The sequence below is a fragment of the Phoxinus phoxinus genome (assembly GCF_949152265.1).
Source record: "Phoxinus phoxinus genome assembly, chromosome: 19".
NCBI lineage: Eukaryota > Metazoa > Chordata > Actinopteri > Cypriniformes > Leuciscidae > Phoxinus > Phoxinus phoxinus.
In genome coordinates this window covers 32,293,716-32,312,627 of record NC_136894.1, presented here as the reverse complement: position 1 = coordinate 32,312,627, position 18,912 = coordinate 32,293,716, and the positions used below count along the sequence as shown (strand labels likewise).

The following is an 18,912-nucleotide window of genomic DNA, read 5'->3' as shown; positions in this document are numbered from 1 at the left end:
ATGGCTGTTTGTTGATGATGTTTGTGAGTTGAACACATGGACTGAGGCTAATGTTCTGAGAGCTGAGATGTTTCTGCTCAAACCCGCCCACACAGAGACCCTTCCTCAAGCATCAGATCTGTGTGTGTGTGTGTGTGTGATACATGTATCAGCGACGCTTTCAGCGATTCCCACCCACACACACACACACACACTTCAGCCTGACATTGCATTAACATCTAGAATGGCGTTCGGTCTGTGTGGGTGTGTTTGTGTGTGTGTGTGTTTCGTGCGCGACCTGATCGCACTCGGGCGAATTGAAAGTGTAATTTACAATCCGTGATTTTATGACTAATTAAAGTCTTTCCGTTGTTTGCGCGAAGCTGCTGTGTGCGGTTGTGTGTGCTTTGCGTGTGCTGAGCTCCGTGTGTATTTTTTGCTTAAACGGAGGCAGTTTCCATGACGACCAAACAAAGACCTCAGATTCAGAACAAAACTTCAAGAAACAGAAGGACTGGGAGTGTGAGCGGAAACTTTACTGTTCATTAGTGCTGATTACTAAGTCAATCCTCCAACAATAAGTGTTACTATTACTACACTTTCCCCTGAAAAATCCCACAGACAAAGCAACTGCTTAGCAACACCCTGACAACGACCCAGAACACCCTAGCAACAAGAAGTTTCTCACAAGTTAATCTCACAATAAGAAGTCCAGATTTTCAGTCCCATCTCATCTGGACTTATAATGGCATGTCTTTAAATAAGAGGAAGTAGCACACAATGATATATTCTTGAAGGCCGCTTTCACACTAGCACTGTGCGCACCCGGGTTCGAAGGATGTCAGAGTTCGGTTTGTTTGCAATCGAACTCGGGTTCGGAACAGGAAAACGAACCAAGTGTGAAAGCGCCCTAAATTAAAGCACTTATGCTTTGTGTTAGTATGTGTTGTACTGCCCTAAAGGGGTCGTCGGATGCCCATGTTCCACAGGCTGGTGTGAGTCTTTAGGGTCTTCATGTAGAGTTTGTAACGTACTTTGGTTAAACTTCCTCAGTGGTTGTGTAAAACAACACGCTTTTTACCTCCTCAAAAACAGCTGTTCACAGAGACCCGTTTCGGCGCATGTCTCTTTAAATGATAACGAGCAACCCCCCCCCCCCCCCCCCCCGTGTCGACACAAGACACTAAAATAAACAGTATACAAATGGCTGAGGGCAGAAATATGCTAATACAGGAAATATGCTAATACGGGACAACACGTCAGTGGTCGTAGGCGGAGCATAAGCAATATGACAGCATATTTCTCAGAAAATCCAAACGGCTTGATTATTGAAAGTGTTCAAAAAAATGTGAATGGATTTTCTTCACTGTATGGTGTTGTGTACACACACTGCAAGACACATTTATGTGCAAACACCGTATAAAAGTGAATTTAGCATCCGATGACCCATTTAAAATTAAACTAAATGAGAATTACAAATCAAACCTGCATTGAAGTGATGAGAAATTGTGGAGGAACATTTTTGCTAATATTCGTATTTCTATGAAGTCATAAATCCAGAAGAAGTAAATCAGACTGTTTGTGAAAGAGTAAAACATTCATCACGGTTCTGGTGTGTTCTAGTTAAAACACACAAGAAAGAAATGATTCAAAGTCTACACTCGACATAAAGATGAAGAACAGACAGAAGTCAGGGTTTAAAGAGGAGACTGATGAACAACAGGTGAACTACATTAGTGACTAACTGGGAAACTAGATCAACACACAAATGACGGAACAGGAACAAAACTGAACCAGAACATGAAACTAAGCATAACTGTTACACTATTACTGTAAAAAAGTATAAATTATTAAGAAATAATAATGTATTATTATTATACTTAATTCAATTTATGAATTAATATTTGTATATAGCCATTAATACGGAATCCAGGTGTAATTAAAAGGGGGCACTTATAAAGATTGTGGAAGCTGAGTCTCCTGAGTGTTGCTTCAGTGAGATGTCCATAAGCTGCCGTATCCTCATACTCCTGCAGTCCTGGCTGTGACGGGCGGATGGTTCCGGTGTTTTCCGTCTCAGCATCTGCGGAGATCTGGTGTTTGTGTTATTAGTGTAATTGATGCCGGCTGGAATGAGATCAGACGCAGATGATTGACACTCGTGTTTATAGATCACACAGCGGAGCATGACGGATATTCTCAAAAGTGTTCCTGCCACACAAATCTCTTAATGCTGTACGATCCCCGTCAGAGGAGGAAGTGACGGTAAACTCATGACGGATTATGAACGGCTGTTGTCCTGATTCAGCAGCGCCACCAAACATCTGATCAAAGACATCGAGTGCGTTACACACAATCCCTGATGTGTCTCTGTGTTCAGCGAAAAATGCTGTTCGACTCGCTGCCGTGATGCTGGAGTGGTTGTCAGGGTGTTGCTATGCAGTGTGTAGGCTGTTCTACGATGTTGTTTATTACTGGATTAGGTCTAAAGAGTTACTGATGTTTCATATCTTAACTAGTACAAATGTTGATGACTTACACCCCTATGAGTGGACAGAGATTATATGAGTGGGCGGAGACTATGTGAATAGGCGGAGATTATATGAGTGGACAGAGATTATATGAGTGGGCGGAGACTATGTGAATAGGCGGAGATTATATGAGTGGACAGAGATTATATGAGTGGGCGGAGACTATGTGAATAGGCGGAGATTATATGAGTGGGCGGAGACTATGTGAATAGGCGGAGATTATATGAGTGGGCGGAGACTATGTGAATAGGCGGAGATTATATGAGTGGGCGGAGACTATGTGAATAGGCGGAGATTATATGAGTGGGCGGAGACTATGTGAATAAACAGAGATTATATGAGTGGGCGGAGACTGTGAATAGGCGGAGATTATATGAGTGGGCGGAGACTATGTGAATAAACAGAGATTATATGAGTGGGCGGAGACTATGTGAATAGGCGGAGATTATATGAGTGGGCGGAGACTATGTGAATAAACAGAGATTATATGAGTGGGCGGAGACTATGTGAATAGGCGGAGATTATATGAGTGGGTGGAGACTATGTGAGTGGGTGAAGACTATGTGAATAAACAGAGATTATATGAGTGGGCGGAGGCTCTATGAGTGGGCGGAGACTATGTGAGTGGGTGGAGACTATGTGAATAAACAGAGATTATATGAGTGGGCGGAGGCTCTATGAGTGGGCGGAGACTATGTGAGTGGGTGGAGACTATGTGAATAAACAGAGATTATATGAGTGGGCGGAGGCTCTATGAGTGGGCGGAGACTATGTGAATAAGCGGAGATTATATGAGTGGGCGGAGGCTCTATGAGTGGGCGGAGACTATGTGAATAAGCGAAGATTATATGAGTGGGCGGAGACTATGTGAGTGGGTGAAGACTATGTGAATAAACAGAGATTATATGAGTGGGCGGAGGCTCTATGAGTGGGCGGAGACTATGTGAGTGGGTGGAGACTATGTGAATAAACAGAGATTATATGAGTGGGCGGAGACTATGTGAATAAACAGAGATTATATGAGAGGGCGGAGACTATGTGAATGGGCGGAGATTATATGAGTGGGCGGAGGCTCTATGAGTGGGTGGAGACTATGTGAATAAGTGGAGATTATATAAATGCGCGGAGACTTTGTGAATGGGCAGAGATTATATGAGTGGGCGGAGACTATTTGAATTGGCGTAGACTATATGAGTGGGCGGAGATTATATGAGTGGGCGTAGATTATATGAGTGGGCGGAGATTATACGAGTGGGCGGAGACTATATGAGTGGGTGGAGATTATGTGAATAAGTGGAGATTATATAAATGCGCGGAGACTTTGTGAATGGGCAGAGATTATACGAGTGGGCGGAGAGTATACGAGTGGGCGGAGACTATATAAATGGGTGGAGATTATACGAGTGGGCGGAGACTAAATTAGTGGGCGGGGTCTAACTGATTGTGTGGACGCAGCTTCATGTGTGAAGATCGATGTCCTGTTCTCTGCATCTCCATCATCTGATCAGTCACGTGTGTTTCTGAGAGTCTATGACAGAAAGGCAGCTCGAGTTCTTGGAGTCACGATCCTCCTCTGAGGCGAGTGTGAACGCCAGCGCACGGAAACTCCACGTATCACTGACGTCTAAGTGGAGATCTCGAAAGTAGACGGAGACCGAAGTAATCAATCCTCGTCTGTGAACCCTCTGGCTCTATTTCTGCTGTGATTATACTGAGAGCGCATGAACATGTGGGACTGAAGAGAGAGAGAGAGTGTGTGTGTGTGAGAGAGAGAGATGGAGGCTGAGTGTGTATTTATAGCAGCAGGAATGTAAGTTCTGTAAAGGTTTGGTGTCCTGAGGGATGAATCACCACAAAACAAGACAAAACACTGACAACAGCCCAGAGAGACACAGCCGAGTGTGTGTGTGTGTGTGAGAGAGAGAGAGAGAGAGAGAGAGAGAGAGCGAGTCTGTCTGTGTGTGTGTGTGTGTGTGTGTGAGAAGTGCATTTATTCAGCAACTACAATCACAAACAATACAGTGATCATGTTTAGATTTAGATCATGTGTGTGTGTGTGTGTGTTGTAGACGCTTGATAAAAACACTCTATAATATTTCTTCTGCCCTTTTTTTAATTGGAGAAAATTTGATTTTGGTAACTTTTTTTTGTTGTTTTTTTTGTCTTTTTTCATCTACAATTGTGCATGTTGATTTGGCCGCAGTGTTTAATAATGTTGTGTCATCTTGTCGTAGTCATGGAAAAACAAAACAAAATTGTCAGTTTTTGCACTACTAACAACACTAGTATTCACGTATATTTCTGTGGACTCTCTAAGTAAATAATCCTCTCTCTCTCTCTCCTGTGTGTGTGTGTGTGTGTGTGTGTGTGTGTGTGTGTGTGTGTGTGTGTGTGTGTGTGTGTGTGTGTGTGTGTGTGTGTGTGTGTGTTTTAGAGCACGCTCGTGCTCGCAGGAAGAGCTTTGCCACGTCGCGGCAGAGAAGCATGGAAACTCCGCCCACTGCCCCTACTCAGCCATTCCGCCAGCCCGTGAGTACAGACACGCCCCCTCTCCCTCTCGCAGCGCTCTGATTGGACGGCACTGCATATACAGTAGTGTTGTTCTACATACTGTCACATGACCTCATTGTGCTGTGTGCTTAATTGAGTGAGTGTCGCCCATTTATCATCTCAGGCACTTCATTTGCATATTTAATCCAGGTTAGTGTAAGGATTCTCTCCACTCCTGATCATACTGGCGGAGACTCCCGGAGAACTGGGAACACTCTCTCAAAGTTATCAACTAACGTTCTGCCAGTAATATGAATATAATGTGTGTGTGTGTGTGTGTGGGTGTGTGTGTAACATTATTTGTTAATGTTTTGAGAACATTATTAAAGACCAGATAACATTGAACGAACGTTCTATGACCGTTACTGGAAGAACGTTTGATCATAACTTCGCTGAGCGTTCCCTGTTCTCTATGGTTTCGATCATGAACGCCGAATATGAATGTTTGCAGGTTTGTGGTGATGTTGCGTGTTTAACTCGAGCTCGTGTCAGCGTGATGTGGACGCGGCTTCAGTGTCAGGACGTTCCCGAGATCAGGAGTGTCGTCACGGCAACGCCTCGGACCAATGACACGAGCTCATGCTCTTGATATTACGATATTATCACGACTCTAAAGCCACTGTACGATATTATCACGACTCTAAAGCCGCTGTACGATATTATCACGACTCTAAAGCCACTGTACGATATTATCACGACTCTAAAGCCACTGTACGATATTATCACGACTCTAAAGTCACTGTACGATAGTATCACGACTCTAAAGCCACTGTACGATATTATCACGACTCTAAAGCCACTGTACGATATTATCACGACTCTAAAGCCACTGTACGATATTATCACGACTCTAAAGTCACTGTACGATATTATCACGACTCTAAAGCCACTGTACGATATTATCACGACTCTAAAGCCACTGTACGATATTATCACGACTCTAAAGCCACTGTACGATATTATCACGACTAAAGCCACTGTACGATATTATCACGACTCTAAAGCCACTGTACGATATTATCACGACTCTAAAGCCACTGTACAATATTATCACGACTCTAAAGCCACTGTACGATATTATCAAGACTCTAAAGCCACTGTACGATATTATCACGACTGTAAAGCCGCTGTACGATATTATCACGACTGTAAAGCCGCTGTACGATATTATCACGACTCTAAAGTCACTGTACGATATTATCACTACTGTAAAGCCACTGTACGATATTATCACGACTCTAAAGCCACTGTACGATATTATCACGACTCTAAAGCCGCTGTACGATATTATCACGACTCTAAAGCCGCTGTACGATATTATCACGATTTTAAAGCCACTGTACGATATTATCACGACTCTAAAGCCGCTGTACGATATTATCACGACTCTAAAGCCGCTGTACGATATTATCACGATTTTAAAGCCACTGTACGATATTATCACGACTCTAAAGCCGCTGTACGATATTATCACGACTGTAAAGCCACTGTACGATATTATCACGACTCTAAAGCCGCTGTACGATATTATCACGATTTTAAAGCCACTGTACGATATTATCACGATTTTAAAGCCACTGTACGATATTATCACGACTCTAAAGCCACTGTACGATATTATCACGACTCTAAAGCCGCTGTACGATATTATCACGATTTTAAAGCCACTGTACGATATTATCACGACTCTATAGCCGCTGTACGATATTATCACGACTCTAAAGCCACTGTACGATATTATCACGACTCTAAAGCCGCTGTACGATATTATCACGATTTTAAAGCCACTGTACGATATTATCACGACTCTAAAGCCGCTGTACGATATTATCACGACTGTAAAGCCACTGTACGATATTATCACGACTCTAAAGCCACTGTACGATATTATCACGACTCTAAAGCCACTGTACGATATTATCATGTCTCCAAAGCCGCTGTACGATATTATCACGACTCTAAAGCCACTGTACGATATTATCACGACTCCAAAGCCGCTGTACGATATTATCACGACTCTAAAGCCACTGTACGATATTATCACGACTCTAAAGCCACTGTACGATATTATCACGACTCTAAAGCCGCTGTACGATATTATCACGATTTTAAAGCCACTGTACGATATTATCACGACTCTAAAGCCGCTGTACGATATTATCACGACTGTAAAGCCACTGTACGATATTATCACGACTCTAAAGCCACTGTACGATATTATCACGACTCTAAAGCCACTGTACGATATTATCATGTCTCCAAAGCCGCTGTACGATATTATCACGACTCTAAAGCCACTGTACGATATTATCACGACTCCAAAGCCGCTGTACGATATTATCACGACTCTAAAGCCGCTGTACGATATTATCACGACTGTAAAGCCACTGTACGATATTATCACGACTCTAAAGCCACTGTACGATATTATCATGTCTCCAAAGCCGCTGTACGATATTATCACGACTCTAAAGCCACTGTACGATATTATCACGTCTCCAAAGCCGCTGTACGATATTATCACGACTCTAAAGCCACTCTACGATACTATCACGACTCTAACGTCACTGTACGATATTATCACGACTGTAAAGCCACTGTACGATATTATCATGATTTTAAAGCCTAAATGTGTTATTTTCATGATTCTAATTCCACAATACGATATTTTCCTTCCTTGTATAGACTTATTGTTAATAGAAGTTACAGTTGTCAAATAAAAAGATTTGCTCTTTGGCTAACTTTCTGTCAAGATTCTCTCAAAGTTCTTCCAGTAACGTTAATAGAACGTTCGGTCAAAGTTATCTGGTCTTTAATCGTTTTCCCACAACGTGACTTTTTAGTTCATTTAACATTTGTAATGTTTGTATTTTTTTCAGACGTTCAGAGAACATTCAAAAGTAACGTTCACATAATGTTTGAAGAATGATACAATGGAATGTTTCTTTAACGTTCACATAATCAAGAGTAAAGTTCAGAAATAACATTTTTAGAACGTCTCAGATCATATTTTTGTTAGCTGGGAGTTCCATTTCATGCTGACTTTAATAAGAGTGTAAGAATGTGCTAAAAGTGCTCTGAGCTGATGTTTGAGTCACACACACACACACATGTACGCAGCGTCGCGTGGGCAGCATCTGCAGTGACTCACGGTGCAGGAACATCATCTCTGGCTCATGGCGCCCTCTAGTGGAGATCCTCCACCATCACACACTACAATAACAGCATGGAAATGAGTGTGTGTGTTTGTGTTCGCAGAGTTTTCTAAGTCGCCGTCTGAAAGGATCAATTAAACGAGCAAAGAGTCAACCCAAACTCGACCGCACAGGAAGCTTTCGCCACATGATCCTCCCACGATTCCGCAGTGCTGACCAGGAGAGGTACACACACACACACACACACACACACACACACACACACTGCAGCAGATACAGTGACTCACACTCCCATTGTGCTTCAGTGAGTCACAGCACATATAGAAAACTCTGTCTGTCATCCAGAGATATATTTTGCATGTACTCCCATTATGTGCACGAAAAAAACATTGCAATTACTGGGATGAAGCCACACCCACCGAAAATCAGTGAATGGAGAGAAAAACTTATATCTATTTATAAATTGGAACATATGACTGCCCAACTCTGACTGAAACTGGACATCACACAATGGTGGACCACTATTAGTGTATATATTGAGGTGAACTGATTGGTGTGAAACTTTTACGTATTCCCTGTTGTATTAAAGGGGGGGTTGAGTATGATTTGACTTTTCTAACTGTAGTTAGTGTGTAGTGTTGCTGTTTGATCATAAACAACATCTGCAAAGTTACAACGTTTAAAGTTCAAAGCAAAGGGAGATATTTGCTTTTAAAGAAATCGTTTTTAAAGCTACACTGTATTCTTAGCAAAAAACAAGTTGTTCTTTCAAAATGAAATGTGCTCATTAATGTGTAATTACTTCTACCAACTAATCAAGTATTCTTGTAAGCGTAAAAATTTACATACCCCCGCCCCCGGGTTAGTGACATCACAAACCCTAAAATTTACATAACCCCGCCCCCGGGTTAGTGACATCACACACCCTAAAATTTACATATTTTTTATGTAAACAAAATTTACATTACACATTTTGTGTGTGCGTGTGTGTGTGTGTGTGTGTGTCTGTGCGTGCGTGTGTGTGTGTGTGCAGGACGCGCCTCATGCAGAGCTTCAAGGAGTCGCACTCGCACGAGTCTCTGCTGTCTCCCAGCAGTGCTGCCGAGGCGCTGGACCTCACGCTGGACGAGGATGCCGTCATCAAGCCCGTGCACTCCAGCATCCTCGGGCAGGAGTACTGCTTCGAGGTGTGTGTGCGTCTCAGTCACTGCTGCAATCACAACACACACACTTCGGATCATTTACGGATCATTTTTAATAAAACATTGCTTTTTAAGCTATTTGAATTACGAGGACTCGTGAAATGTCCTCATAAACCACGTTTAAGTTGTAATACACAAATTTGTGTCCTCATTATTAACCACATAAACAAGAGCACACACACACACACACACTAACTCTCTGTGCTCCAGGTGACGACGGCGTCCGGCACCAAGTGTTTCGCGTGTCGCTCCGCCGCCGAGAGGGACAAATGGATCGAGAACCTGCAGCGGGCCATCAAACCCAACAAGGTACCGGCGCGTCTCATACGCGCTGTCGCATCGAGGAACCGCGTCATCGCTCCTAGCGGAAGTTCCCGGATGCCGGCGTGTTTGCACCGTAGGAACGATTCTACTCCAGAGTCAGTCTACACCAGCGCTATAGGAACTATCCGTGACGTTAGCGTTCGCTGATTGGCTGAACGCACGTGAGACACCAGCACATTTTTAAAAAGGATGTGTAAACACACAGATTATAACTTATATATTTACTCCAAAACTAACTCTACGAACATGGAAAACAGTGATAGATAGTTCCTATAGTGCTGGTTAAGACCGAACTAGAACTAAAATCGTTCCAAGTTCCTGCGGTGCGAACACGCTAGCATACGGGAACTTGCGCCGATAGTTCTAGGAACGATGAAACGATTCCTCCGGTGCGAAAGCTGCTAGTCTCTGACTAAAGGAGCCACTGTGTTGTACAGGTGTTCATGATGTTCGCTAGCTATGTGTGTGTGTGTGTGTGTGCAGGATAACAGCCGGCGTGTGGATAACGTGCTGAAGCTGTGGATCATCGAGGCGCGCGACTTGCCGGCTAAGAAGCGCTACTACTGCGAGCTGTGTCTGGATGACATGCTGTACGCGCGCACCACTAGCAAACCGCGCACCGACACCGTGTTCTGGGGCGAACACTTCGAGTTCAACAACCTGCCGGCCATCCGAAGCCTGAGACTGCACCTGTACAAGGAGACCGACAAGAAGAGGCGGAAGGTAACCCCGTAACCCTGTCACTCCCGAGCGCCCCGTAACCCTGTCACTCCCGAGCGCCCCGTAACCCTGTCACTCCTGAGGGCCCCGTAACCCTGTCACTCCCGAGCGCCCCGTAACCCTGTCACTCCTGAGGGCCCCGTAACCCTGTCACTACCGAGCGCCCCGTAACCCTGTCACTCCCGAGCGCCCCGTAACCCTGTCACTCCCGAGCGCCCCGTAACCCTGTCTCTCCCGAGGGTCCCGTAACCCTGTCACTCCTGAGCGCCCCGTAACCCTGTCACTCCCGAGCGCCCCGTAACCCTGTCACTCCCGAGCGCCCCGTATCCCTGTCACTCCCGAGCGCCCCGTAACCCTGTCACTACCGAGGGTCCCGTAACCCTGTCACTCCTGAGCGCCCCGTAACCCTGTCTCTCCCGAGGGTCCCGTAACCCTGTCACTCCTGAGCGCCCCGTAACCCTGTCACTCCCGAGCGCCCCGTAACCCTGTCTCTCCCGAGGGTCCCGTAACCCTGTCACTCCTGAGCGCCCCGTAACCCTGTCACTCCCGAGCGCCCCGTAACCCTGTCACTCCCGAGCGCCCCGTAACCCTGTCACTCCCGAGCGCCCCGTATCCCTGTCACTCCCGAGCGCCCCGTAACCCTGTCTCTCCCGAGGGTCCCGTAACCCTGTCACTCCTGAGTGCCCCGTAACCCTGTCACTCCCTAGCGTCCCGTAACCCTGTCACTCCTGAGCGCCCCGTATCCCTGTCACTCCCGAGCGCCCCGTAACCCTGTCACTCCCGAGGGTCCCGTAACCCTGTCACTCCTGAGCGCCCCGTAACCCTGTCACTCCCTAGCGTCCCGTAACCCTGTCACTCCCTAGCGTCCCGTAACCCTGTCACTCCCGAGCGCCCCCTAACCCTGTCACTCCCGAGCGCCCCGTAACCCTGTCACCCCTGAGCGCCCCGTAACCCTGTCACTCCTGAGAGCCCTGTGACCCTGTCACTCCCGAGCGCCCCGTAACCCTGTCACTCCTGAGCGCCCCGTAACCCTGTCACTCCCGAGCGCCCCGTAACCCTGTCACTCCCGAGCGCCCCGTAACCCTGTCACTCCCGAGCGCCCCGTAACCCTGTCACTCCCGAGCGCCCCGTATCCCTGTCACTCCCGAGCGCCCCGTAACCCTGTCACTCCCGAGGGTCCAGTAACCCTGTCACTCCTGAGCGCCCCGTAACCCTGTCACTCCCTAGCGTCCCGTAACCCTGTCACTCCTGAGTGCCCCGTAACCCTGTCACTCCCGAGGGCCCCGTAACCCTGTCACTCCCGAGCGCCCCGTAACCCTGTCACTCCCGAGCGCCCCGTCACCCCTGAGCGCCCCGTAACCCTGTCACTCCTGAGAGCCCCGTGACCCTGTCACTCCTGAGCACCCCGTAACCCTGTCACTCCTGAGCGCCCCGTAACCCTGTCACTCCCTAGCGCCCCGTAACCCTGTCACTCCTGAGCGCCCCGTAACCCTGTCACTCCCGAGGGCCCCGTAACCCTGTCACTCCTGAGCGCCCCGTAACCCAGTCACTCCCGAGCGCCACGTAACCCTGTCACTCCTAAGCGCCCCGTAACCCTGTCACTCCCGAGCGCCCCGTAACCCTGTCACTCCCGAGGGCCCCGTAACCCTGTCACTCCCGAGCGCCCCGTAACCCTGTCACTCCTGAGCGCCCCGTAGCCCTGTCACTCCCGAGCGCCACGTAACCCTGTCACTCCTGAGCGCCCCGTAACCCTGTCACTCCCTAGCGCCCAGTAACCCAGTCACTCCCGAGCGCCCCGTAACCCTGTCACTCCTGAGCGCCCCGTAACCCTGTCACTCCCTAGCGCCCAGTAACCCAGTCACTCCCGAGCGCCCCGTAACCCTGTCACTCCTGAGCGCCCCGTAACCCTGTCACTCCTGAGAGCCCTGTGACCCTGTCACTCCTGAGCGCCCCGTAACCCTGTCACTCCCGAGCTCCCCGTAACCCTGTCACTCCTGAGAGCCCCGTGACCCTGTCACTCCCGAGCGCCCCGTAACCCTGTCACTCCCGAGCGCCCCGTAACCCTGTCACTCCCGAGCGCCCCGTAACCCTGTCACTCCGGAGCACCCCGTAACCCTGTCACTCCTGTCACTCCCGAGCGCCCCGTAACCCTGTCACTCCTGAGCGCCCCGTAACCCTGTCACTCCTGAGCGCCCCGTAACCCTGTCACTCCGGAGCGCCCCGTAACCCTGTCACTCCCGAGCTCCCCGTAACCCTGTCACTCCCGAGCTCCCCGTAACCCTGTCACTCCTGAGAGCCCCGTGACCCTGTCACTCCCGAGCGCCCTGTAACCCTGTCACTCCCGAGGGCCCCGTAACCCTGTCACTCCCGAGCGCCCCGTAACCCTGTCACTCCAGAGCGCCCGTAACCCTGTCACTCCCAAGCGCCCCGTAACCCTGTCACTCCTGAGCGCCCCGTAACCCTGTCACTCCGGAGCGCCCCGTAACCCTGTCACTCCGGAGCGCCCCGTAACCCTGTCACTCCGGAGCGCCCCGTAACCCTGTCACTCCGGAGCGCCCCGTAACCCTGTCACTCCCGAGCGCCCCGTAACCCTGTCACTCCGGAGGGCCCCGTAACCCTGTCACTCCTGTCACTACTGAGCGCCCCGTAACCCTGTCACTCCGGAGAGCCCCGTGACCCTGTCACTCCCGAGCGCCCCGTAACCCTGTCACTCCCGAGCGCCCCGTATCCCTGTCACTCCCGAGCGCCCCGTAACCCTGTCACTCCCGAGCGCCCCGTAACCCTGTCACTCCCGAGCGCCCCGTAACCCTGTCACTCCCGAGCGCCCCGTAACCCTGTCACTCCCGAGCGCCCCGTAACCCTGTCACTCCTGAGGGCCCTGTAACCCGGTTTGGGCCCGGTCTGAAAGCCCTGCTGTAGATAACCAGCGTGTGTGTGTGTGTGTGTGTGTGTCAGGAGAAGAGCACGTATCTGGGTCTGGTCAGCATCCCGATCCCCAGCCTGACGGGCCGGCAGTTCGTGGAGCAGTGGTACCCGGTGCTCCAGCCCAGCGCTCTGGCTAAAGGCTCCGGCGGTGGGAAGATCATCAACGCTTCGCTGCGACTCAAGTCTCGATACCAGAGCATGAACATCCTTCCCATGGAGCTCTACAAGGAGTTCGCAGAGTATGTGACCAACAACTACAGGACGCTGTGTGGAGTTCTGGAGCCGCTGCTGAGCGCCAAGAGCAAAGAGGAGGTGGCGTGTGCGCTGGTGCACATCCTGCAGAGCACTGGCAAGGCCAAGGTGTGTGTGTGTGTGTGTGTGTGTGTGTGTGTGTGTGTGTGTGAGTGTGTGAGTGTGTGAGTGTGTGTGTGTGTGTGTGTGTGTGTGAGTGTGTGAGTGTGTGTGTGTGTGTGTGTGTGTGAGTGTGTGAGTGTGTGTGTGAGTGTGTGAGTGTGTGTGTGTGTGTGTGTGTGTGTGAGTGTGTGTGTGTGTGTGTGTGTGTGTGTGAGTGTGTGTGAGTGTGTGAGTGTGTGTGTGTGTGTGTGTGAGTGTGTGAGTGTGTGTGTGTGTGTGTGTGTGTGAGTGTGTGTGTGTGTGTGTGTGTGTGTGTGTGTGTGTGAGTGACGTAAAAATCATAAAAGTGCATCTATCCATCATAAAAGTTTAGTCAATGATACTCGAGTGGTCATGTGACTCAGGTCAGGCATGTGTGTGTGTGTGTGTGTGTGTGTGTGTGTGTTTCAGGACTTCCTGTCGGATATGGCCATGACTGAGGTCGATCGCTTCATGGACAGAGAGCATCTGATCTTCAGAGAAAACACACTGGCCACCAAAGCCATCGAGGAGTTCCTGAAGCTCATAGCGCATCGATACCTGAAGGACACCATTGGTGAGTGTGTGTGTGTGTGTGTGTGTTTGTGTGTGTTTGAAGATGATGATGATGATGATGAAGGTCTTCTCCACAGGAGAGTTTATCCGAGCGCTGTACGAGTCTGAGGAGAACTGTGAGGTGGAGTGTGTGTGTGTGTGTGTGTGTGTGTGTTTGAAGATGATGATGATGATGATGATGATGAAGGTCTTCTCCACAGGAGAGTTTATCCGAGCGCTGTACGAGTCTGAGGAGAACTGTGAGGTGGAGTGTGTGTGTGTGTGTGTGTGTGTGTGTGTTTGAAGATGATGATGATGATGATGATGATGATGAAGGTCTTCTCCACAGGAGAGTTTATCCGAGCGCTGTACGAGTCTGAGGAGAACTGTGAGGTGGAGTGTGTGTGTGTGTGTGTGTTTGAAGATGATGATGATGATGATGAAGGTCTTCTCCACAGGAGAGTTTATCCGAGCGCTGTACGAGTCTGAGGAGAACTGTGAGGTGGAGTGTGTGTGTGTGTGTGTGTGTGTGTGTGTTTGAAGATGATGATGATGATGATGATGATGATGAAGGTCTTCTCCACAGGAGAGTTTATCCGAGCGCTGTACGAGTCTGAGGAGAACTGTGAGGTGGAGTGTGTGTGTGTGTGTGTGTTTGAAGATGATGATGATGATGATGATGATGATGAAGGTCTTCTCCACAGGAGAGTTTATCCGAGCGCTGTACGAGTCTGAGGAGAACTGTGAGGTGAAGTGTGTGTGTGTGTGTGTGATGATGATGATGATGATGATGATGATGAAGATGAAGGTCTTCTCCACAGGAGAGTTTATCCGAGCGCTGTACAAGTCTGAGGAGAACTGTGAGGTGGAGTGTGTGTGTGTGTGTGTGTGTGTTTGAAGATGATGATGATGATGATGAAGGTCTTCTCCACAGGAGAGTTTATCCGAGCGCTGTACGAGTCTGAGGAGAACTGTGAGGTGGACCCGATGCGAACACCTCCCTCGGTTCTGTCGGATCATCAGGCAAACCTGCGCATGTGTTGTGAACTGGCGCTCTGCAAGATCATCAACTCCCATTGGTCAGTTTATACCCGCCACACGTCAGCTGACCCACCAACCAACCACGCGTAACGCGCACACATTTCAAGTTAATATTTTGATGTGTTACATTTTTATGATTGAATTATTATTAGGTTTTGTTTTAAATGTTTTCATTCAAAAAAGATTTATTCAATTTTACATTTTTATGATTTAATTAATTGGTACATATTTTATTTTGATGGTTTTTGTTTTGAAATGAATTATTAAATGTTTTGTAGGATTTATGATTTAATTATTTAATTCATTATTTCTAAGTGTTTTATTAATTTTTATATATTTATTTTCAATATAAAAATTTTTAATTTTCGGGGAATTTTAATTCTCTCCACACCTCCCCGGGGGTCCTTCATCTGTCCACACCTCCCCGGGGGTCCTTCATCTGTCCACACCTCCCCGGGTGTCCTTCATCTGTCCACACCTCCCCGGGGGTCCTTCATCTGTCCTCACCTCCCCGGGTGTCCTTCATCTGTCCACACCTCCCCGGGGGTCCTTCATCTGTCCACACCTCCCCGGGGGTCCTTCATCTGTCCACACCTCCCCGGGGGTCCTTCATCTGTCCACACCTCCCCGGGGTCCTTCATCTGTCCACACCTCCCCGGGGGTCCTTCATCTGTCCACACCTCCCCGGGGGTCCTTCATCTGTCCACACCTCCCCGGGGGTCCTTCATCTGTCCTCACCTCCCCGGGGTCCTTCATCTGTCCACACCTCCCCGGGTGTCCTTCATCTGTCCACACCTCCCCGGGGGTCCTTCATCTGTCCTCACCTCCCCGGGGTCCTTCATCTCTCCACACCTCCCCGGGGTCCTTCATCTGTCCACACCTCCCCGGGGGTCCTTCATCTGTCCACACCTCCCCGGGGGTCCTTCATCTGTCCACACTTCCCCGGGGTCCTTCATCTGTCCACACCTCCCCGGTGTCCTTCATCTGTCCACACCTCCCCGGTGTCCTTCATCTGTCCACACCTCCCCGGGGGTCCATCATCTGTCCACACCTCCCCGGGGGTCCTTCATCTGTCCTCACCTCCCCGGGGTCCTTCATCTGTCCACACTTCCCCGGTGTCCTTCATCTGTCCACACTTCCCCGGGGTCCTTCATCTGTCCACACCTCCCCGGGGGTCCATCATCTGTCCTCACCTCCCCGGGGGTCCTTCATCTGTCCTCACCTCCCCGGGGTCCTTCATCTGTCCACACTTCCCCGGGGGTCCTTCATCTGTCCACACCTCCCCGGGGTCCTTCATCTGTCCACACCTCCCCGGTGTCCTTCATCTGTCCACAATTCCCCGGGGTCCTTCATCTGTCCACACTTCCCCGGGGGTCCTTCATCTGTCCACACCTCCCCGGGGTCCTTCATCTGTCCACACCTCCCCGGGGGTCCTTCATCTGTCCACACCTCCCCGGGGGTCCTTCATCTGTCCACAATTCCCCGGGGTCCTTCATCTGTCCACACCTCCCCGGTGTCCTTCATCTGTCCACACCTCCCCGGGGTCCTTCATCTGTCCACACCTCCCCGGGGGTCCTTCATCTGTCCACACCTCCCCGGGGTCCTTCATCTGTCCACACCTCCCTGGGGTCCTTCATCTGTCCACACCTCCCCGGGTGTCCTTCATCTGTCCACACCTCCCCGGTGTCCTTCATCTGTCCACACCTCCCTGGGGGTCCTTCATCTGTCCACACCTCCCCGGTGTCCTTCATCTGTCCACACCTCCCCGGGGGTCCTTCATCTGTCCACACCTCCCCGGGGTCCTTCATCTGTCCACACCTCCCCGGTGTCCTTCATCTGTCCACACCTCCCCGGGGGTCCTTCATCTGTCCACATCTCCCCGGGTGTCCTTCATCTGTCCACATCTCCCCGGGGGTCCTTCATCTGTCCACACCTCCCCGGTGTCCTTCATCTGTCCACACCTCCCCGGGGGTCCTTCATCTGTCCACATCTCCCCGGGTGTCCTTCATCTGTCCACACCTCCCCGGGGGTCCTTCATCTGTCCACACCTCCCCGGGGCTCCTTCATCTGTCCACATCTCCCCGGGGGTCCTTCATCTGTCCACATCTCCCCGGGGGTCCTTCATCTGTCCACACCTCCCCGGGGGTCCTTCATCTGTCCACACCTCCCCGGGGGTCCTTCATCTGTCCACATCTCCCCGGGTGTCCTTCATCTGTCCACACCTCCCCGGGGGTCCTTCATCTGTCCACACCTCCCCGGGGGTCCTTCATCTGTCCACATCTCCCCGGGTGTCCTTCATCTGTCCACACCTCCCCGGGGGTCCATCATCTGTCCACACCTCCCCGGGGGTCCTTCATCTATCCACACCTCCCCGGGGGTCCTTCATCTGTCCACATCTCCCCGGGGGTCCTTCATCTGTCCACATCTCCCCGGGGTCCTTCATCTGTCCACACCTCCCCGGGGGTCCTTCATCTGTCCACACCTCCCCGGGGGTCCTTCATCTGTCCTCACCTCCCCGGGTGTCCTTCATCTGTCCACACCTCCCCGGGGTCCTTCATCTGTCCACACCTCCCCGGGTGTCCTTCATCTGTCCTCACCTCCCCGGGTGTCCTTCATCTGTCCTCACCTCCCCGGTGTCCTTCATCTGTCCACACCTCCCCGGGTGTCCTTCATCTGTCCACACCTCCCCGGGGGTCCTTCATCTGTCCACATCTCCCCGGGGTCCTTCATCTGTCCACACCTCCCCGGGTGTCCTTCATCTGTCCACACCTCCCCGGGGGTCCTTCATCTGTCCACATCTCCCCGGGGGTCCTTCATCTGTCCACACCTCCCCGGGTGTCCTTCATCTGTCCACACCTCCCCGGGGGTCCTTCATCTGTCCACATCTCCCCGGGGTCCTTCATCTGTCCACACCTCCCCAAGGTGTCCTTCATCTGTCCACACCTCCCCGGGGGTCCTTCATCTGTCCACACCTCCCCGGGGGTCCTTCATCTGTCCACACCTCCCCGGGGGTCCTTCATCTGTCCACATCTCCCCGGGTGTCCTTCATCTGTCCACACCTCCCCGGGGGTCCTTCATCTGTCCACACCTCCCCGGGGGTCCTTCATCTGTCCACATCTCCCCGGGGTCCTTCATCTGTCCACACCTCCCCAAGGTGTCCTTCATCTGTCCACACCTCCCCGCGGGTCCTTCATCTGTCCACACCTCCCCGGGGGTCCTTCATCTGTCCACATCTCCCCGGGGGTCCTTCATCTGTCCACACCTCCCCGGGGGTCCTTCATCTGTCCACATCTCCCCGGGTGTCCTTCATCTGTCCACACCTCCCCGGGGGTCCATCATCTGTCCACACCTCCCCGGGGGTCCTTCATCTGTCCACACCTCCCCGGTGTCCTTCATCTGTCCTCACCTCCCCGGGGGTCCTTCATCTGTCCACACCTCCCCGGGGGTCCATCATCTGTCCACACCTCCCCGGGGGTCCTTCATCTGTCCTCACCTCCCCGGTGTCCTTCATCTGTCCTCACCTCCCCGGGGGTCCTTCATCTCTCCACACCTCCCCGA

General features: G+C 50.6%; 1 protein-coding gene across 4 annotated transcripts in view; it reads left to right on the top strand.

Moving 5' to 3' along the window:
* The window catches only part of syngap1a (synaptic Ras GTPase activating protein 1a), a 65,278-nt gene that overhangs the window by 28,168 nt on the left and 18,198 nt on the right, over positions 1–18,912 (top strand). For all 4 annotated transcript variants that reach the window (XM_079591207.1, XM_079591208.1, XM_079591206.1 and 1 more), the window contains 8 exons: positions 4,945–5,039; positions 8,319–8,440; positions 9,249–9,402; positions 9,628–9,726; positions 10,225–10,464; positions 13,417–13,746; positions 14,191–14,335; positions 15,248–15,392. In XM_079591207.1, coding sequence (XP_079447333.1) covers positions 4,945–5,039; positions 8,319–8,440; positions 9,249–9,402; positions 9,628–9,726; positions 10,225–10,464; positions 13,417–13,746; positions 14,191–14,335; positions 15,248–15,392 — 1,330 coding nt within the window. The remainder of the gene's footprint in view (positions 1–4,944; positions 5,040–8,318; positions 8,441–9,248; positions 9,403–9,627; positions 9,727–10,224; positions 10,465–13,416; positions 13,747–14,190; positions 14,336–15,247; positions 15,393–18,912) is intronic.